Genomic DNA, 22,350 nt, shown 5'->3' on the forward strand with positions numbered 1-22,350 from the left:
GCAGTACAGCAAGAGGGATTGCTGCGCAGTGAAAGCAGCAATCCCTCTTGCTGTTCTGGCTTCTGGGATAGCTGTGCAGCCTGCATTTGCTCCATAAGACTCACACACATTTCCCCTTACTTTTTAGGAGGGAAAAGGCGAGTCTTATAGAGCAAAAAATACGGTATGTGAGAAACACAGGAACTCTGCTTTGCCTTGGTAATCTGGCCACATCTCTCTCCATCGTCCCTTAAAGGCTGTGCCTGGGCAGATGGCCTAGGGAGAGTCTCAAGAGGCCTGGAAGGCTAGTTTGACCCCTGGGCCTGAGGCACCCCAATCCTTCACTAAATAAAAGCAAAGGCGTTTTTGCATTTCTATCTAGTAAGCTGTAGTTCATTTTGGGCCGTAGGCTTTGATGCTTGATCATTTGTGCTTCTCTCATGGCTGGATGATACAGGTATGGTTTTGGGAAATGTAGAGGGAGGGTTCCCGTAGGATTGGAGAGCTTGATACTGAGGCTCCTAAGGAAGAGCCACACCACCCTCTCTAGCCCCACATCCCTTTCCAGGGCCATTGGAGTCTATCTCTGACACTTGTATGGTGTTTACCATGTCACCCACCCTGGAGCTGTCCAATGCTGGGTGTAGACCTGCCTCCCTAGGGTACTAACGCACAGAGCAGAATAGCTAAAAAACCTCCGATTTGAGCTACATTTCGGAATTAAAACCAGAAAGTAAAACCAGACAGTTGTTGGAATGGTGGAAGTTTAATGAGCAGTATTAGCACGAACAGATCCTCACTAAACACGAGTGCTTTATAACTCTAGAAACTGGGGCAACCCACTTTTCTACAACATGTCCGTTCCATCTCTGAATTTTTGAATAATCTTTGCCCCGGAGGAAACCAGTCCAATGTTCTTAACAGAGGTGTGTGGGAATGAAAGCTCATCAATGTGGTGGATTTTGGGAACAGGAAGAGGTCTTTTGGGGGGGCAGCCTTTGTCTATATTTCCATGCTATCCTTTGTCTATTCTTCCACTCCCTTGTGTTTAAGCCATTGTTCTGATGCAATGGGAGGCAGGGTAATTGCCTGCCAATTACTGGGATGGCAGCTATATCATAATCAGGACCATATGGACTCTGTGCTTTAAATATCTATACTACTGGAAATCTTTCTGACCCTCCCTCCTGCAATTGTAATAGTTTCTCAGGCGTTGCCTGGACATTTTTAAAGCCTGTCTTTGCTCCAGCACTCAAAGGATAGAGGAAAAGAGAGAGGGAACACCTAACAGAAGCCACACACCTTGATAATCACCTCCAAATTTTGGCAGAATGCCACCCTGTGACCTTCCAAAATATAGTAGCTGGTGTGTGTGTGTTTGTCACCTAAGGGAAGATGGTGAGACCCTTTTGTCATTTCTATAACGTGAGCATTGCTTCACAACCATGAGGACTTGAAACTTGAGTCCTTCCCTGTAAAGAAAGCTGATATTTTCAGAATGAGCTCAACATCAAATTCTACACAGACACCAACCCATATATGCCCGTGAACCAAGTAGTTACTAAGATGCAACAAGACGTTTTGCCATCTTAATGTTTTGAATTCCAAATTCATCTTCTTGAAGACCAGGTTGGTAGTGCCATTATATTTCTTTCCTTTTTTGAGAGGTTGGAGCAATTTTGTTCCTCAAACCACCGAAATTTCCTAAGTATACAGGACATAATTGCACTCTTGGTGGGGGATCAACCAGGATGGTGGATAAGCTGATATCACATTTTGCCCCTTACATTTTGTGTGTGAAAAAGAATACTAGATCTGTTGGTGAAAAAACGACAACACCAAATCCCAAATCCCAAATAAATAAGTCGTTTCCCCAAACATCACAGTGAATAATGCACTCTCTGAAGAAGAAGAAGGAAAGAACAACTTGGATCCTTTAATAACCTTCAGGATCCTCTAAGGGATAGCAAGTGTACAGTTAGGGAAGGGGGGGTCTATCTCAGGGTCAGAGAACATGCTTTGCATGTCAAAGGTCACAGATTTAACCCTCAGCATCTCCAGATACAGCTGACAAATATGCTCATCCAAAAACCCTGGACAGCTGCTGCCAATCAGTGTTGACAATACTGAGCTGGATAGACCCAATAGTCTGTGTTGATACAAGGCAGCTTCCTAGGCTCTCTACGCATTTCAACAGACCCTCCATTTCCTCTTCTTTCGCTCCCCTCAAGTCCCACAGAAGAAAATGGTCCCTTCAAGGTTCTGCCGTCATCTTTGTAAAACAGATGGCTGTGGAATCCCTCCAGTCTTCCTCTGTCAGTCCATGCCGAGAGATGTAAGACAGCCTTGCTGGGTCATCCCACACAAACACACACACAACTCCAGGCAAACCTCTTCTGATACCGTGAAGTCCTTCCATGTCCTATGTGGCTTCCGATGCCTCCACAAGGAGGGGTTAAGAGGTATCTTTCAGCTCTGGGCTTTGAGGTACTGGTGGGGGCACCTCTGTGGCTGGCGACTGCATTTCTTGAGACCTGTCTGGGATTGGGGAGGGGAGGTGGGGAGAGGGTCAAGCAAAGAGACAAGATCAGCGAAGGAGCAGCCAGAAAAAATGTGCATTTCAATGAAAGATGCAAGGAGGGAACAAGGTTCCATCTCAGCCTGTGATGTTTCTATTCTGCTGCAATTTGGCTCCTGCTAAAACCTGTATCACGCATCTCACCATCTACTGCAGTGGAAACAGATTTTTAATTACGTAATTAATCTCTGTGGAGAATAAGGTTGTAGCTTGATGGTAAGGTCTAGGACACTAGGTTTAGGATGCTGGAAGATTTAGGACAAATAAAAGAAAGTGCTTCTTCATACTGTACATAGTCAAACTATGGAATTTGCTCTGCCAGGAGGCAATGATGATGTCAGGGATTGGACTCAAGAGGGTGAGAGAGAGGAGGAATGGTGGAGATCACCCGCCCCCTTCTTCTGACGCTGAGGGAGAAGAGAAATGTAGCTTTGATTTACAGCAGGAGTTTGAGGAGTCTGAGGGAAGTCAGAGATAGGTGAACAAAAGAGTTGGGAAGTGTTAGAAGAAGGAGAAGGGGGAAGGACTGGGGCAGGGCAGCCAGCTGACATGTTGTCACTGGAAAGTATTTCTGATCCCCCTTCTCCCAGAACACGACATTCATTAGGAGTAAGGAACAAAGGACTCAAAGGCATTTGACCATGAGTGGCCACTGTAAGGGAAGGGGCTGTTGATAGGAAGGAGGGAGGAGGAGCCCAGTTTGGAGCAACGCCATTGTTAAGGCTTGTTGCTTTCTTTCGTCTCTCCCTATTAGGTAAAGGTAAAGGGACCGCTGACCATTAGGTCCAGTTGTGGCCGACTCTGGGGTTGCGGCGCTCATCTCGCTTTCTTGGCCAAGGGAGCCAGTGTACAGCTTCCAGGTCATGTGGCCAGCATGACTAAACCGCTTCTGGCGAACGAGAGCAGCGCACGAAAACGCCGTTTACCTTCCCGCCGGAGCGGTACCTATTTATCTACTTGCACTTTGACGTGCTTTTGAACTGCTAGGTTGGCAGGAGCAGGGACCGAGCAACGGGAGCTCACCCCATCGCGGGGATTCGAACCGCCGACCTTCTGATCAGCAAGTCCTAGGCTCTGCGGTTTAACCCACAGCGCCACCCGCGTCCCATGTCTCTCCCTATTAGGATGGAATAAAACTCATTAAAAAGGACTCTCCTTGTTTTCTCTACTCTTGCTGTAACCGGAGGAGGAATAGCTTTCCCGAAGGCTTGGCAGAGCCTTGACAGATGACACCAACTTGGATGGCGCTAAAACAGGATTAGACAAATTCATGAAGGAAGGGACTAGCAATAGCTACTACCCATGATATTTATGCCCTGCCTCCACAGTTGTAGGCCTCAATGCTTTTGAATAACAGCTGCTGGAAACCATGCAAGGAAAGAGGGCTTGTGCGCTCATGTTCTGCTCACTGGTTTCCCTCAGGCATCTGGTTTGGCACTGTGAGATCAGGATGCTGGACTTGATAAACCACTGCCCTCATGCAGCAGGCTATTTTTATGTCCTTGCACAAGCCGTTTGGTTTGCATGCAAGAAGTTGCAGGTTCGGCGATCTCATTACTGAGTAGGTTTTGTCAGGAGTTCGTCCTACACTCGAGTAGGACCCTGGCAGAGACACATGCCCGACTGGCATGTTCTCTCCCTCCTGGTTGATCGTTCAGGAGCTTCAAAAGCTTTTTTCTGCCTGAACATCACAGCGACCGATGCCAACAGACATCGGCACACTTAGGGATCCACAGAGTCTTCGCAGCTTGCGTAACAGACCTCAGCAACTCAGCATTTTGGCTAATCTACTTTATTTACATATAAACACACACGGAGCAGTGCAACATGGCTCCCTCTCTCTCTAGCATCAGACAGCAAAGAGAAAGAACAAAGGACAATAGTCCCTCTTCACGGAACACAATAACACAAATATTCTGTCTCCGTCACTTCCCACTCTGTGGAGTCAAAACATATACCGTCATGTGATAGACAACAATCCCATGACTGCAGTCATGGAGCAGGAATTCTAACGGGTTTCGGGTGTACTAGGGCCGTTCAAACCAACAAGTCTAGTATAACAGAGGAAGAATGTTAGGAGCAGATCCATTGGCCAAAGCTACCACTGACATGGGAAGCGTTAGAAAATAAGGCCAAAATCTACCTGAGTTTAGAGACATTTCCGCCAGTTTCATAGGCAAGTCAGTGGGAGTGACGCCGGACGGCGAGCCCAGAATATCCGGCAACGCGTTCCTTCGACCAGTGCGCCCAGATGATGCAAAATCTAACACAGGCTCCACCTCAGTCATACTTCCCCTGAAAAGACACACAGGAAGTTCCAAGTTAGGCCAGGGCCCCTATTGGCATGCCTACGAGATGGTAGAAAAAGCTTAAGTGAGCTAGATCCCCTGCCATGCAAATCTGAACAGCACCACAAGCATTTCCTTGCTCCGGAGTTCTGCTCCTGTTGATAGGAAAACTCATCCCGACTGGGTCCAAAAGGCAGGGAGTTTGAAAGCTGCCACCCTCATAAAGGAACACAGGGAACTGACTTATACCAGGGCAGACCCTTTGTCTATCTGGAAGGTAAACAGCGTTTCAGTGTGCTCTGGAAGTGGTTTAGTCATTCTGGCCACATGACCCAGAAAGCTGTCCACGGACAAACGCTGGCTCCCTTGGCCAGAAAGCAAGATGTGTGCCACAACCCCATAGTTGCCTTTGACTGGTCTTAACTCTCCAGGGGTCCTTTATCTTTACCTAGCTTGCTGGGGCAGCAGAGCTGCGGTGCTAACTTCCCAGCATGTGGGTTGCAATTGCTTACCGCAGGGGAACCTTTTGGCTCTGCAGATGTCCCTGAGCTGCAAGTTCCATCAGGCCCAGCCAGCATGGCCAATGGCAAGGGATGATGGGAGTTGCAATTTGGCAACATCTGGATGGCCAAAGGTTCCCCACACTTGTGCTACAGCATCCCTAATAGTTGGACCTTTACTGTCTGCATAAAACCCTCCAACAAAGAGCTGTTGCAGAACGCAGCAGATTGTTGACTAAGGCACACCGTTGATACTGTGTGACGCCTCTGCTGAAGGAGCTGATCTGCCTGCCAAGATGCTAGCAGGCACAAGTCGAGGTTTTGCTTTTAGCATTTAAGGTCCTTTCCTGCTATATCCCTTCCCAGCAGCTGCACTCCTCAAATGGAGCACTGCTGAGAGTAACAAATGCCCCAGAGGTGTGCTTAGCCTGCACCAGAAACTGGGCTTTTAGTGTTGCAGCTCCAGCTCTCTGGAATCAATTGCCAGCTGAAATCAGACCGGTGCCTAGTGTGATGATGTTCAGGCACAGACTGAAAACAGTTTTGTTTAGGGAATTTTCCTTTGAGGTGTAACCCAGTCATTTACGAAAGATCAATTCGATATATGATGTAACTGTTTTGAGAGTCTGCATGGGTGGTTTTTATTGTTTCAGAGTTTGTTGATTTTATTTTATTGTTCTTAGAGCTTTTGGATTATATTCAATTAAGTCCTATGCAGAAGATAAAATGGTTTCTAAGCCGTTCACAACTCTGATCCATAATTAAAGTACGCAAAAACATTGAAACATCTTTAATAAATAAAATATATGATAAAGCAAAAAAGTTAAAAAGAACAATTAAAACAATTAAGAAACAGTTAAAACAATAAAAAGACAAGTTCAGTTCAGGGGACTGCTTGCCCAGAGGTGTGTCTTGAGGAGCCGGCAGAATGCCAACACTGATGGCGCTGCTCGTATTTCAGCAGGGAGAGCATTCCACAACACTGGAGCTATCAGGGAAAAGCTCACCTCTGTGTTACTACAGTCATCAGGTCACTGGAGCCAACTTCAGGGGGTTGTGGGTGCTTTGGCACCCACGAGAATATATTTGTGGGTACTGGGCACCCTCCTCCCAAAGTAAATGGGCAAAGTTGAAGCCTTTTGTTGAACCACAATCTTCGGCATGAGATGGCACCTATGCATCAGGCCATGGCAAAACTAAGCACATTCCATTAGCTCAGAGGTTTTCAGCCTTTTTGAGCCCATGGCTCCCTTGACTAACTACAGTGGTACCTTGGTTCTCTAACTTAATCTGTTCCAGGAGTCCATTCGACTCCTGAAACCGTTCAAAAATCAAGGCGCAACTTCCAATTGGCTGCAGGAGCTTCCTACACTCAATCGGAAGTCACGGAAACTGCATCGGATGTTCGGCTTCCGAAAAACGTTTGCAAACTGGAACGCCCACTTCCAGGTTTGCGGCTTTCGGGAGCTGATTTGTTCAGGAGCCAAGCCGTTCTGCTGTACATGGAGTTTCTGCCGCATCCCTGTGGGGCTCAGGAGCCCAGTTATGCCACCTCTTCCCTGCAGAGCTGGCAGCCCCTCACCCCTTTTCATACACCCTCCCTTGTGGAGTGTTCCCTCAGCCTGCCTCCAGCCCCAAAGTGAGGTTCTTCCCAGAGGCACTATTCATCTGTGGGGCTTATAGCTAGGGCTACTGCAATAAATAGCTATGCAAAACTTTGGGAGGCAGAGACACAAGAAGGCACCAGAGGAGGGAGAGAAAGAGGGACAGAGGCCAGTGTTGCCTGCAGCACCCCTGCCCACCATTCAAGGCACCCCAGGGTGCCACGTCACACTGGTTGAAAAGCACTTTATTAGCTGATTGTTGATGTGCCCCTGACTTGAGCTGACCTGGGATCCATCACCACCATTTCTCTTGTGGGCCCCAAGCCTCAGCAGAAAAGGATAAATGGAGCCACCTGACCAAAATTACCCAGCATGCTCTTCTGATCTTTGATAGCAACCACACATCACGAGTTTTCTCTACAACATTGTTCTCTAGTAAGCCTCTTGGCTGGAAATGCTCACCCTGGTGAAACAGTGACATCTCCCCCCCCCCCAAAGATGACTATTCAGCTTTTCTCCCCCAAACCATTGGACTCATGAACTGGAGTGCACTCTGTAAAACTGGAGGAATCCCATGTACTTTGTGACTCTTAAGGTCAGCACACACAGACACACACACACACACACACACACACACACTCATTACGTTTCATGGCGAGCAAATGAGCCATCACAGATGAGTTGCCACTGTTGAAATTTGCACCTCAAACACAAGGCTTTCTAATGGAGGAGATAACTCTCAGCCAAACGTGAGAACTGTCAAAATATTGACTAATCAAGGTGACAAAAGTTCCACTGGTATCCAGGCGTATGTGACTCAGCTCTTAGAGCCAATTTAAGCTTTAAAGAGGCTATGTAGCATATGCTCCCACTGATCCTGTTTGCAAAGGATGGCTCCTATTATTGTTATTCTTACTGGAATTACTTTTTCTCTATTTTGCCTTTTCTGGGGTTGGGAATGCCATAATTATCTATATATCTATATCTATATCTATATCTATATCTATATCTATCTATCCATCCATCCATCTCTACACACGCATACACACACACACACACACACAGTGTGTGTGTGTGTTTGTGTGTGTGTGTGTGCGTGTATATATTATCCATATCTATATATCTATATCATCTATATCTATATCTATATCTATATATCTATATCTGATAATTCTTCATGTTTCAGCCCCGATGCCTCAAATTTCTAAAAGAATAAACTATGATTTTATAATTTCAACCAATTTTATCTTTACTGTATTGTTGAGTTTGATGGACACCACTTAAGAGACAATTGTGATTACGTTGCACATGCATTGCCTAAATAGATAAATAGGCATGGGGCAACCTGTGTTCCTCTACGTGTTGTTGGACTCCCATTAGCCCCAGCCAGCATGGACAATGGTCAGGGATGATGGGAGTTGGAGTCCAACACTATCTGGAAAACCACAGATTCCCCACCCCTGCTATAAGCAGAAAGCAAGGCCTGGGGCAGGAGCAAGTAAGCTGTCCCCCTCCCCCTGCTGACATGGGAGAAGGAGGCACTGTTTTCCTCTTCCCCTGAACCACCCTGCAAGCAGGAGGGTTCAGTCCTGCTGGGTGCTGCTTTGCAAATGCCTTCCCTTTGGAGAAGGTGCTTGTGAAGGAGTAAAGGGGGGAAAAGGGCAAAGGACCCCTGGACAGTTACGTCCAGGCAAAGGTGACCACGGGGTTGCGGCACTCATCTCACTTTCAGGCCAAGGGAGCCGGCGTTTGTCCACAGACAGCTTTCTGGGTCATGTGGCCAGCATGACTAAACCACTTGTGGTGCAACGGGACACCGTGATGAGTGCCAGAGCGCACGGAAGCACTGTTTACCTTCCCGCCGCAGTGGTACCTATTTATCTACTTGCATTGTTATGCTTTGAAACTGCTAGGGTGCCAGGAGCTGGGACAGAGCAGCGGGAGCTCACCCCGTCATGCGGATTCGAACCGCTGACCTTCCAATTGGCAAGCCCAAGAGGCTCAGTGGTCTATACCACAGTGCCACCCGCATCCCTAACTTGTGAAGGAATTTCCTGTAGTCAGAAGCATTTTAATCCTTCTGGGGTTTTCTTCCTGACACTGAGGAACCTACTGGAGAAGAAGCACCCTGGAAACGGCAGGATTGCAACCTACTCAAGCCAGTTGGTGAGAGGAGAATTAAATCCTGCTGGGGTTTGCTGCATCTCTGGAGCTACATGTCTCTCCTTCCTCTCTGACAACACCAGATCTCTCCTTTTAGTGCAACCTAACTCTGGGAGATCATTATTTGGCCTGATTTGGTGTGCATTTTCACCAGATTTGGCGCACAGCCCTCATTTATAGCCTACTTTTCTTCCAGGCAGCTCAAGGTGGCATGCATGTCTCTACCCCTCCCCATTTCTCTCCCCCCCCTCCAGCAACTGTGTTAGGTTAGGTTGAGAAGCAGTGACTGGTCCAAAGTGGCCCAGTGAGCTTCATTGTGGAATGTGAATTTGAACCCTGGTCTCCCAGGTTCTAGCCAAGCGCTCCAACCACTACACCCCACTGACTCTTACATTTGCCAGTAGCAATACAATTGCCAAGGTAGGGCTTTCCTTTCAGCCTCCCTCTCCCCATAATTGCATGTCCAGGCAGCAAATGTTGCTGCATGTGTTTTGACCTACAGCTGTTATCAGAACAAGTATAAACAGATCCAAATATTCTACACACCAGCTTTCCCCAGCCTAATGCCCCCCCCCGCAATGGTTTAGAAAACTCCCATCAGTCCAAACCAGCATGACTTGTGTAGCCAAAACAGCACCATCCACACCCACAAAATTACATATCAACAGGCTTGGGGAAAACCCAAGGTTTTCAGAAGGACAAAAAAAAATCCTTAGAGAAAGGAAATCAAAGAGGACAAACCTCCCACCACCCCACAAATGGGGTCACTGAATGCTGACTGAATGCACGTGTGTGTGTGTGTGTGTGTGTGTGTGTGCGCGCGCGCACACACACACACACACACACACACAGCTGCTCCTCCTGCTTGCTTTACTTGCCAATCCTACCTACCTGTTGACTCCTTTGCCAACGGCACCTGGCCACCCCCTCTTTCCTTTGCACCTAACCAAACCACTCTCCACCTGCACTGCTTCTTCACATGCCTGCCTGCCACCATGTTGCAGTTGGTTTGGGCACCTTTTGGCAGATGAACAAACTGCAGCGTGATGACCGCATTACGTTTTTATCTATATACAAAGATATGTATGTGTGCGCCCACACAAACATTTACCTGGATATATGTGCTACAAGAGTGCACCTATTTTCCACTGTTGAAACAACGGGACACACACACACACGATGGTCAATCTGCTATGCGATTTATACACCTCAGAAACATATTGAGGAACTACATTTTTGGAAGTAGCTCACCGCCCTGAATTTGGAAAGCTAACATGTCATGAAGGAGAAGCTAGAAATCTTATCTGCGCTCCAAAGTAGAGCAGTTATAAATTCAGAGGTGGCTTGTTTAATTGGCTCTCTTGGTTTAATGAGGATTAGTAGCAGGGGAGGAGAAGAATTCCTTTTCACAGCATGCAGCACAGGGATGCTGCTAGACCAGGAGTTGCTATCCTTTTAGGACCCACGGGCAAATTTGCAAAGCAGACAACCTATAGTCAACATGGGAGCTGTGGTTCAGTGGTAGAGCATCTGCTTTGCATGCAGAAGGTAACAGGTTCGATCCACGGCATCTCCAGGTAGGACTGGGAGAGACCTCTGCATGAAACCCTGAAGAGTCGCTGTTAGTTGCTATAGACAGTGCTGAGCTAGATGGACCAGTGGTACGACTCAGTGTAAAGCACATTCCTATGTTCCTATCTTCTGTGCACCATACACACACCTCAACCAAACACACACAGCTCCCACTCCCTATTCTATTGGCTACTAATTTCAGTGGGGAGAGGTGGCCCTGTGGGCACCATGAAAGGCCTCTCTGGGTGTATGGGCGCTCATAGAAACCACATTGGCTCCCCCCTGTGCTAGTTCCCACTGTTGAAACTAGAGTTTGCTCTGGAAAATTTCAGGCTGAAAAGCTGGAGATAGAGAGAGAGAGAGAGGGAGAATAAAGTTTGTGGGACTTCATTTGGGCAGATGTAGGACACTGATGGGCAAGTGGGTTTGTGAAACGTGGGATTCTGATGCCAACCAGTGGGCGGATCTGGGTACTGGATCACATGAGCCCAAATGAGGTACTGAGAAAGACTGTGTGTGTGAAATAGGATTAAAATGAGATGATGCTATTGCTTGGTGCAGTTGCCTGTTCAGGAACATTGTACAGAGTCAGGCCATTGCGTAGCATTGCCTCCATTGACTGGAAGCAGTTCTCCAGGATTTCAGGTGGGGTTCCAGCCCTACCTGGAATTGCCTGTGACTGCACCTGGGACCAAATGCATGCAAAGCAGATGTTCTTCCACCGGACGATGGTCTTTTCCATTTATATGAATGCTGGAAAATAGCAGGGACTTTGTGTCAAAATTATGCCACCCAATTCCATCTTCAGCTCTGATACCACAATCCCCTGTCTTTGCTCACCTCAACTTTCCAGCCTGATGTTGCAAGGAAGCACCTAATCACAGGAGACCTTCAGAAGCCAGTTTCCGAGGCTTCGTGCAATCAAAGCACCTGGGAAGACATGTTTCTCTACCAAATACATATGTAGGGAAGGCTCTCCGATTGCTCCACCGACACACCCCAAACTCGCCAAGCCCATATCGCAATCCACAACCACTGTGACTCCACTATGTGACTTGTGCAAATAGACAACAACTATAGTAAAGAGCCATCTGCTCGTATGCTTGGCAAGGTTTCAGCTGGGCTCCTCCTTTTATCACCACCACCACAATGAGAATGTCAGTCATTCCGCTTGGAGTATTTGTCACACACGAAAACCCTGCTAATGCACACATGGCTTCAAAGATGGAAATGACAAGTGAACAATTTTTTTGCTTTTTACAAAGTTTATTTTCTTTGCATTGCACACCCATAGTTGGCCATGGAAGCCATCTCTCTCTCTCTCTCTCTCTCTCTCTCTCTCTCTCTCTCTCTCTCCACACACACACACACACACACACACACACATTCTTCTTCTTCTTCTTTAACCGCCAATTATCTGGATTATCTGGATGGATAAATAATGCACTGATCCATATATACATCCAGAATAGTAGAACCCATCGTAAGCCACCTGTAACACCTCCCCCCATTCCCTCCCAGATCCCTCCCTTTTTCTCTTTTCCTCCACAAACCACATCAAGGGCACAAAGCAGCCAGGCACGCTTACCAGATGGACTGCTAAGAAATGGAGAGCCGGTTCTGCCGCTGTGGTGGTCTCCAGTGAGATCGGGGTAAGAACAGAATCTGCCTGTGGAAAGGGGTTTCACTGTGCCCAGACAGTCTCCATGGCCAACAAAAGCATCTCTCCGTGTGTCTCTCTCCCTCTCTCTCCTTGGCTGAACCGCTCTCACGATGCTCTGGGTATCAGCAGACTGCTAGCTGCCTGATTTGCCTGCCGGATCTACCAACCGCTTTGAAGGGGGAGACCTGGATACATTTCAGCTTTCCCCCCTGGCTAACCAGGCCTAGCAGTGGTCCATTTCCTTTCTCTTCTGCACTGTTTAGGAGCAGGGAAAGCAGGGCTTCTGCTTCTCCCACACACCCTGTATAAATCCCCTCTCTCTGTCCCCCCCCCCATTCTGCCTTCCTCCTGCTTTCCTGCCTCCCAGCTGGCACAACACTTGGTGCCTGCCTTTCTACACATGGCTATTTTGGAGCTGCCAGGGATGTGGATTAGCTTGTCTCTGGCAGTTTTTTTTAACCCAATGGCAGCAGCCATACCTCTTTTCCAAGGCTTTTGACAGGCTATGATGGTGTTTGTGGTTGGTTGTTAGCGATGATTTGTTGCCCCTGAAGCTTTCGTTACTGCCTTTATTGCTGGGGAGGGCTGCTGTGTCTGTAGATTTTTGTTCAAATAATGGTGGTAGTAGTACTAGTAGCAACAACAACAGTAACAACCTTGATGACCTGTTGCTCAGGGATTGAAGTAGAAAATCACAGAATCATAGATTTGTAGAGTTGGAAAGTACACAGCGGGTCATCTAGTCCAATGCCCTACAATGCAGGGAAGGATGAAGAGATATTATCACCATCTTCACCATCATCATCACTATTTCCCAGTTATTTTCACAGAGAAGCTGGTTGGCAAATCTACTGCTGTGCATCTTTGCTCCTTTCAATGGGAGCAGCCAAAGTTATTATGTTTTTAGATCTGCCGTAAGCTGCCCAGAGTGGCTGGGGAAACCCAGCCAGATGGGCAGGGTATAAATAATAATATTATTAACAGTCACAACTTCCCCCAAAGACTTATGGGAACTGTAGTTTGTTAAGGCTGCTGAGAGTCATTAAAAAGGTAAAGGGACCCCTGACCATTCAGTCCAGTCACGGACGACTCGGGTTTGCGGCGCTCATCTTGCTTTATTGGCCAAGGGAGCTGGCATACAGCTTCTGGGTCATGTGGCCAGCATGACTAAGTCGCTTCTGGTGAACCAGAGCAGCACACGGAAATGCCGTTTACCTTCCCGCCGGAGCGGTACCTATTAGTCTACTTGCACTTTGATGTGCTTTCGAACTGCTAGGTTGGCAGGAGCAGGGATCAAGCAACAGGAGCTCACCCCGTCGTGGGGATTCGAACCACCGACCTTCTGATCGGCAAGCCCTAGGCTCTGTGGTTTAACCCACAGTGCCACCTGTGTCCCTGCTGAGAGTTGTTAGGAGGCCCCTATTCCCCCCACAGAGCTACAATTCGCAGAGTTCCCTGGGAAGAGTGATTGATTGTTATGCCACTCTGAATATTTTAGCTGTGGGAAGAGAATGTGGGAGTCCCCTAACAAGTCTCAGCACGCTTAACAAACTAGAGCTCCTATAAGTCTTTGGGAGAAGCCATGCCTACTTAAACTGGTATGATGCTGCTTTAACTGTGCAGTGTGAGCAGGGCTGTCTGATGTGTATTGGGGAGGTGTTCTAAGGGGTAAGTGCCACTGTGCGAAAGTGCTGATTCCTACATCATATGGAATGGACCTCCTGATGAGATGGTATCTGCAGGAGGCCCTTTCCAGCAGAGCACAGTGATTGGTTGAGTGTATAATGAGTGGGATCATCTTTTAGGTATCCAGTTCCAAAGCTGTATAGGGCTTTGTACACCAGTACAGTTTGAACTTAGCTAACTGGTAGCCACTTGAACCTTTCTCCCACGCTAGTTGATGGCACATCAACTCCCAATACACCTGAGGGCTGCAGGCTGGCTTGCAGCTCTGCCCACCCAACTGCTCCCTATTTCATCTCCGCCTACAGCAGCATTCGTCTATCAAATGGCAGCCCTGGTTTTCACTCTAAGGCTCAAGGTCTCAGGGCCCCAGGGCAGCAAGTGTAAATCTGAATCTAGACCCTGTCCAGCAGCTAGGGACCTTCTGAACTGGAGACCCCTCCACAAGGATCCCAAGGGCCTCCTGTACTACTGAGTCTGTGCACAACTGAAGACTTAGCAGAGATGTGACAAGAGTCAAGCCAGAGGACCACCCCTTCAAGTATCTGCATTCTTCAGCAGTAGGGCAGAGCCTGGGAAAGGTAACCAAGCTGGGGGAGAATGCAAGAACCCAGCTCTTGTTGGACAAAGTTGTCTCTTTCATGGGACCTGTCCAGGGTTCTGAAGCTGTCTCTGACCACTCTTGTTTCCAGAGTCTGGTTCTTGACCAGTTGCTACTCTGTCTCTGCTTGTTGGTCCGTTGTCCCTGCTGGGCGCTCTACCTTGCTTCCTCCAGACTCTGCCATAGCCAAGACAGGACCCACTTTGGGTCCCCCCCTCTTTTTCTCTCTCCTCATTGCCATTTAGTTGTATTTAGGTTTTTGTAGGGGTTATGAGAAGAGAGAGAGAAAACCCTAAAACTGGGATGCAATCCATCTTAGACGATTGTGTGCATTTGTGTGTGTATCCCTTTATGGCCCCCAGTCAACCAAATGAAGACCTAGTACTAAAGTAGGGAAAGTCTTAAAGGGGACAAAAAGATAGTTCACCTCTTGTGGTTTTCTAACTAAATGCTCTCCTTTGCACTCCCAAAGTCCATGGCTGATGAAACAGGCTAAGCCTTTTCATCCAGAAGAGTTTCTTTCAGTAGGTGGTCAAGCAAATCACCCAGACTGAGCTGCAGCCTTATTTAAGGCTCAGCCTGAGGTTACATGTTGCTGAAGCAACATTCTAAAATAGCTTTGGTTTGTGCGTCATGTGGAATGGTCAGTCCTGTCTGCACCATGTCTTGCCTAGGATCTTCAGTCTTCTAGCTGCTTGGAGCAGAACACTAATAAGGAATCCTGAGGAATGCAGGACCCTACACTGGTACAATGTAACTGTTAAGTGCAGTGCCCCATTTTCACCAACGCTGGAACTGGGTGAGAATGGTGGAGGCAGTGGAGCTGTCCAGCAGGACTAGGTGCAATCTCCAGGACAAGGCTATTAAGAGCTGTCCAGCCAGGATGCTAGTGTGAGGCCAGAGAGAGACAATGGTCAGAAAAGGCATTGTTCCAGCAAGATCTAAGCTGAAATAAAAGGAGTACATAGCTGGTCCTATAGCCCCATCTCTTCAGGGTACACTTTTAGGCTGTTCCTTTTCACAGTTAAAAGCCTTTCCTAGTGCCAACAACAGAAAGGCCCTATCCTGTGTGGTAGAAACGCCATCATCTGATGCTTGCTTCTGGTCAGGCTTGTTGAGGTTGATGTTCCTTAGAAGGTGATCTTGCAAGGCCGTGTATTGAAATGGCTGCTGTTCAAGATTCAGCCCGAGGGCTGAAATCCTTTGTGGGCAACCTTCCAAGGGCCACATGCCTGTGTGTGTGTGTGGGGGGCAGATGTGCCCCTTATCTTTGTTCAGGAGTCCAGCCATTCAGAATTAGAGGCTTCTGCACACATATCCCAACACACATTTGTACAGTTCCAGGGCATGTGCCAGCCAGGCTAAAGAACTGGAGGAGGCTGTGGATCAGGGCTGGTAGGAGAAAAGGCACAGTCTGCAGAGAGTCCTGAGGGTCAGATAGAAAGGCCTGGAGGGCCATTTCTGGTACTGGATATAAGGTTCCCTGCATTAAGAAAATACCATTTTTTAAAATACTGGATGTCAATGCAGCTTGAGCATGATGGAGGTTTATCTGTTGTAATACTTTTCAGCTTGTTAGTCTTTTGGTCTATTGCAGGAGTAGGGAAGCTGTGGCACTCCAGATGGCTCCAATTCCCATCAGTCCCAGCCAACCTAATCAGCAGCCAGGGATGATGGGAGTTGTAGTGCAACATGACCTAGAGGGCCATGTGGTCCCAAGCCTGGTCTGTTGCATTGGTGGTGGAATTGTGCTATTTCTTTCCTTGGTCTCTCTGTTCTTGCATTTTTAAGTGTTAGTTCACACCAGCTATATATAGTATTGACAGTGGTAGGAGCTGTGGCATGTATTTTAATTATTATAAAAATGAGAACATTAAAAACAGAAAACAAACACAACTTCAGATGCATCCCAATGGATTCACTTTTCCAAATAGGATTTAATCCTTCTCCATCCCTGGAATCTGATGGCAGTGCCATTTCTTACTACTCTTCCCGACTTTCCTAAAAATATCATTGCAGGTTTTTAGGCAGAGGTTGGATGGCCATCTGTCATGGATGCTTTAGCTGAGATTCCTGCATTATAGGGGGTTGGACTTAGGTGACTCTGGAGGCCCCTTCCAACTCTCTGATTCTATGGTTAACTCAAGGTGGCATGCATGGTACCATCTGCGCATGGTCTTCTCACAACAACCCTGTTAAGTAGGCTAAGCTAAGATGCAAGGATAGTGTCAGGGACTGACTGGACAGTGAGCAGTGGTGGCTGGATACTGATGTGTGGGCACTGAGAGAAATGGGGTTGAAGACTGTCTTGGAAGAAGAAGGGATCAGTGATCTGTTACTGCAAGGAGATGAGAGTCAGAGGCTGGAGAAGCTGCAGGGCTGGAGAGAACAGGTACAGGAGGAGAGACAGAGAGAGAGGTCAGGCTGGTGTAGGGTCAAGGGCTTTCACACCTCCTCCTTCTGCCCCTGTCTCCCAGGACCAAGCAAGGATGGAAGAGAGAGGAGCAGAAGCAGGTTACACACAGACAGTGTCTTCACCTACTCGTGTGTAGCCTGGGTGGGGGAGATACATAAGCTGAGGTCAGGGGCAGGGCCTCTCTGTTGCAGCAACTGCCTCATCAAGTTCTCATCTATGGGTAGCTGAGGGACATTGGATTGGTGGACATGCCTTTCCGTAACTTACACAAGTGTACTTTTGTCAATGAATAGTTAATTCCTCACTCTGGGCATTCTTTGCCTGACAGCTCTGTGACACACAGGCCAGACATATAGTGACCTTTGGTGCTGAATGGGAATCTGAACCTAGGTCTCTGTAGTCCATGCCTGAAGGCTAGATCACAGTAGCTCTCCCACTGGTAATCACAGGGAGCAGCCTAAGACCTGGAGAGCATTCTTTTTTTCTCGATGACCGCAATAGTGGGGTTCAGTTTGAGCAGTTGTGGTTGGTGCCCTTTGGGACTCATAGGGCAAAAGGCAGAAAGACCAACAGTAGGGGGACTCAGAGCCAACCACAGGCAGTACCAGCCAATCTTAGCACTTTCAGCTGTTTTATTTATTTAGGCAATGCACATGCCACTTAATCACAATTATCTCTAAGCAGTCGGCATCAAAGTCAGCCATACAACGTGGATAAAACCAGGCAAAAGCCATATAAAATCTGATCTAAACTGTGCAAACTGAGCGGGGTAACAGGATGGGGGCTTGCTGGAGCTCTCTTTCTGCAAAACGTCCATCCCCCCCATCTGCCAGCACCCACCACCCACAGATCTAGCCATGAAATTATGTGGCATGCTGCCCTCTTTTCCAGCACAGAGGAGGTGCCAATTCGCAGGCGAAGCTCCAGCGAAGTTCCCATCTGTAATCAGAGGCTGCTTTCACTCTCTCTCCTGCTCCCTCCCCCAGCCCTGCTCAGTCCAAAGGATTTACTTAAAGCTCCTGGTTATTTTTCATCCCTAACTGCTGTTACACTGACATCCTTAGATGCTCTGCTGGCTCCAGGCAACTCGCTAACCCCTTTCACAGGGATCTAAATATAGACCCCAGCAGCTAAGCAGAATTCACTTAGCAGCTTGGCTGTTTGGGGGCTGTGTTGGATCAACACTGGAACAATCTCCCTTTGGGACGTGATGGGAGGTGGCGGCGGGGAAAAAACTCTGTGCGGGAGGCGAGATGAGGACCACCACCAGAGTCTATGGCATCCCTTTTCTATGCTTTTGTTTTACATCTCGCATTGACTTAAACTCTCACTTTTCTCTCTCGGCCAACCCGGCCTGAGATTCTGCCTTTCATTTGGTTACTGCCAGATCTATTCCAGTTCAATGCTGTAAGCCTTCCTCTTTATTACAACACACTGGGTGGGGGAGGGGGGATGCAATAAAAAGTACCATAAGCGCCTAATCCCATGGCTTTGCAACCAGCATAGTGCAGTGGCTGTTGGTGCCTATTGTGGCTGGTAGGGCAGAAGGCAAAGAGGTCAACAGTAGGTGGAGTCAGAGCCAATGACGGGCAAAGCGAACCAATCCTAGTCTCCTGCCTATCCTCCTCCATGCTGCATTATGGGAGATCAACACTGAATCATAGAATGTAGAGTGGGGAGGGACCCCTAGTCCAACTCCCCATACAGTCATACCTCTTGTTGCATTTGCTTCACGTTGAGGCTTTTCATGTTGCGAACGGCACCCTGGAACGGATCGTGTCCACAACTAGAGGTGCCACTGTAATGCAGGAATATGCAGCTGTCCCATATGGGTATCGAACCTGCAACCTTGGCATTATCAGCACCATGTTCTAACCAACTGAGCCATCTGCTGAGAACAGGAAAACATAAAAACAGCCTGCTGGATCAGGCCAACGGTCCACCTATTCCAGCATCCTGTTCTTACAGTGGACAACCTATGGGAAGCACATAAGCGGGGCCTGAGCTCACTGGCAGAGGAAGAGGGGGGCGGGGGGACCGCACCGTCCCCGGCAGCACAATCCCGATGGGGTGCCATCGTGGCTGCCCCCGCCTGTGCTGGGCGTCACGCCCCCGCAGGCAACGTGCCACACCCCCAGGATGCACACCACACCCCCAGGACATGCGCCACACCCCAGGGACACACGCCAGCCACAAAAATCTCCAAATGGGTCTGAACTTCAATGTCTAAAACTCCTGGTAAAGGAGAAGGATCCAGAGATCACGCTAAGGGTGCCCAAATTCTGTGCGACTGTCATAAAACTCAGGGAACAAGCTGTACTACCAAAATGATTAAGGTTTTAAATGACAATTTTAGGTTATATTTTAGTGATCAAGATTTTATATATATTTTTAACTGCTATATCTGTATTGTTTCTGTTATACCCAATTCAATTTATTCCTGTTGTGTTTTACGATTTTCCTGATATTGTAAGTGAGCTGGAACTGGTCTGTGACCGTAATAATAAAATTCATTCATATGTATTCATTTACGCCAGCCACGCCCCCTCCTGCTCTCTGCCCCTCCCCCCGGTGCCAGAGCATGAAGCTCCGCCACTGCCCGAGCTCAACAGCACTCTGCCCACCTGTGATTCTCAGCAACTGGTATTAAGTGTCATGCTGCCTCTTACAGTGGAGGTGGAATACAGCCATAGCAGAAAGTAACCACTGATAGCCTTATAATCATTGAATTGTCTAGTGCTCTTTTAAAGTGATCCAAATTGATGGCCATCGCTGCTTCCCATGGGAGTGAGTGCCATCATTTAACTATGCTCTGCAGAAGGTACTTGATTTTATCTGTGCTGCATCTTCCAACATTCAACCTCCTTAGATGTCCATGAAGTCTAGTGTTATTCGAGGAGTATAAAACTTTTCTCCAGCTGTGTTCTCCATGCCATGCCATATACAGGCTGAACAGAAGATGGAAGGGCTCACGGCATCAACTCTTCTAGCGGTCTTGCTCCCCACTGCAAGCCATATCTTTGGATTCAGCACAGAAAGCAAGTCATGCTTCTTGGTCTCTTCCCAGTTCAGGACAAGACTGACCACAGGTCTATTGTTCTCTACTTCCTGCCCCCTTTAGCCCACCCTCCTGAAGCACTTCCAGCTTGTAATTTCTGTGGCAACCATCCCCTGTACTCATGCAAAGGGATACTTAACACTTGGCTAGAGACTGGATTGACCACTTGTCTCCCTCCCTCTCTCCAGAATCCCATCCTACGGATATAAAACCACAGGCTTGGAGAGGACCCCAAATATGGCCTCCAGATTAATGTACTGATCAACTGACAATGTGCAAACTTTCAAAGTTTTCTGAAATGGTTAAAAATGAGGGGGGAAACGAAGATATATGGTTTTAGCAGAAGGGCTATTAAGAATTATATGAAGATTAAGTGGTAATGTGTTAAAGTGGAAAATTTAAAGTTAAATTGTGTTAGGATAAATCATAGAATAAAAATTGAAGAGGAGGGAAAGGATTTGTTGAACCAGATAATTTGAACTAGAATACAAAAAAGGGAGGTGTGAGGAAGTCGAGGAAATAAGCAAATGAAAGATATGGATATGAAATTTGGATGTGTGTTTAAATGTTTTTGTTTGTTTTTTGTTGTATTGTTGTATTGTATTGTTGATGTGTTGTCTGTTCAATGTATGTATTGTTTTTTCTTTTTTATAACTATAAAACATTTAATAAATATTATTATTAAAAAAAACAAAACGAGGGGGGAAACGTATTTATAAAAAACTGCAGAGAGGAAAAGTGCCACCTAAGAAGAAGTGGTACTTTTGAACAAACACCTGCACCCTCAACTTATGTGGGCATTATTCAAAACCAAAGGAAGAATGCAGTGGCGTAGCGTGGGTTGTCAGCACCTGGGGCAAGGTAAGTAATTTGCGCCCCCTAACCCGGGGCAAGGCAAGTAATTTGCGCCCCCTAACCCGGGGCAAGGCAAGTAATTTGCGCCCCCCCCCTGCTGCACTGTCCCTCCCCCAGATAGTCCCTCGCTCTCTCACCGCACTGCACGCCTGGCACCCTCCCCTCCACAGTGGGTGGCGACCCGGCGGCTCGGATTCGCACAGCCAGCACTGCAGTGAGAGAGAGAGAGTGAGCCAGGTAGGGGCAGAGAGCTGCGAGTGCGAGCGCCCCCCCCAGATGTTGCGCCCGGTGCGGCCGGCGCCCCCCCTGCACCCCCACGCTACGCCACTGCTGCACCCTCAACTTATGTGGGCATTATTCAAAACCAAAGGAAGAATGCTGTTCTCTTTGGAATTTTTCTCTCTTCCCATATGCAGATTTTATTCATGTCTATGCAGGAAGGGCTGTGGCTTAATAGTAAGGCATCAGGTCTCAGATTCAGTCTTCTGCATCTGCAGGTGGGGCTGGGTATGTCCTCTGCCTGAAACCCCAGAAAGCCTCTGCCAGCCAGTGTTGGCAATGCTGAGCTGGATGAATGAATGAATGGCATGACTTGGTATAAGGCCATGGGCACAGCTAGGATTCATATTGAAGGGGGGTGGGGCAGGACACCCACCTGCCATCGTCCAGATTCAGCATGAAATGTCTCAACAACAGTTGTTTTAAATTGCTTTCTTTTGATGCCCAAAAAAGCCTGTCAAAATCTTTCTACAATTTCTACTCTCAGTTAAGTATTTTGATTTATTTACTTGATGCCCACACCCATATGGTACCTATACTTTCGTTTATTAAAAATATGTGTGTGTCTATACAGAGACTTTACCTATACCAGTTCTTAACATAACCATGCAATAAAATAAAATCCATCGACGCAGGCTCGTCAATGTGGACTTCTTGAATCAAGGGGTCAGCCCTAGAAGGAATAAGGGAAAAGACTTCGCGGGGTGTCGGCTGTTGGGCTGCACGTGGCTGGGCGCTTACCCCGGTGCAGGGGGCCAAGCGGCACACCTTGCAAGATGACGTCATACGGATCCAGCCACCTCGACCCCAAGGCGACAGCAATGACGTCACCACCCCAGCTGAGTGGGGCCAGCTGCTCCTGCAGGGCTGGGCAGATCCCTATTCCGAGCATTGTGAGGAATCACCCCGTGCGCGACGCAGCGCAGCTGCTCCAAAGGCCGGCAGCCTCTCCCCGGTCCGCCCCGGCGCTTCGACGCACCTGCCGCGACTGCGAGGCTCCTCCTGCCGGCCGGCGTCTGGCGCGTCCCAGGTGCGCTGGGCGAGGACTGCCAAGCCCCGCCCCGCCGACTCAAGAGGGAGGGAGGGAGGGAGGGGGCGCGGCTACGGCCAG

The 22,350-nt window shown here is 48.0% G+C and overlaps 1 protein-coding gene across 3 annotated transcripts; it reads right to left on the reverse strand.

Moving 5' to 3' along the window:
• Positions 1 to 726: 726 nt before the first annotated feature.
• Positions 727 to 22,286, reverse strand: LOC310684806 (cAMP-dependent protein kinase inhibitor alpha-like). 3 transcript variants are annotated; one of them, XM_083456408.1, is made up of 3 exons: positions 22,219 to 22,286; positions 4,701 to 4,852; positions 727 to 2,517 (listed from the first exon to the last, which is right to left on the reverse strand). In XM_083456408.1, exons 2-3 carry the CDS (start codon positions 4,843 to 4,845, stop codon positions 2,435 to 2,437), a joined length of 228 nt encoding a protein of 75 aa, XP_083312534.1. In that variant the 5' UTR covers positions 4,846 to 4,852; positions 22,219 to 22,286; the 3' UTR covers positions 727 to 2,434. The 3 variants fall into 3 exon arrangements, with proteins under 3 accessions (XP_083312534.1, XP_083312533.1, XP_083312532.1); XM_083456407.1 differs by lacking the exon at positions 22,219 to 22,286 and adding an exon at positions 21,981 to 22,208; XM_083456406.1 differs by lacking the exon at positions 22,219 to 22,286 and adding an exon at positions 12,273 to 12,971.
• Positions 22,287 to 22,350: the final 64 nt, after the last annotated feature.

This window comes from Podarcis tiliguerta (assembly GCF_965153285.1).
Source record: "Podarcis tiliguerta genome assembly, chromosome: 8".
Lineage (NCBI taxonomy): Eukaryota > Metazoa > Chordata > Lepidosauria > Squamata > Lacertidae > Podarcis > Podarcis tiliguerta.

What these genes read in the sequence shown, in the direction of transcription:
- LOC310684806 (XM_083456408.1), bottom strand. Translation starts at nt 4,845, where the DNA reads ATGACTGAGGTGGAGCCTGTGTTAGATTTTGCATCATCTGGGCGCACT. An exon ending in GGAAATGTCTCTAAACTCAG is followed by an intron (nt 2,518 to 4,700) that starts GTAGATTTTGGC and finishes CCCCAATCCCAG; the next exon opens with ACAGGTCTCAAGAAATGCAG.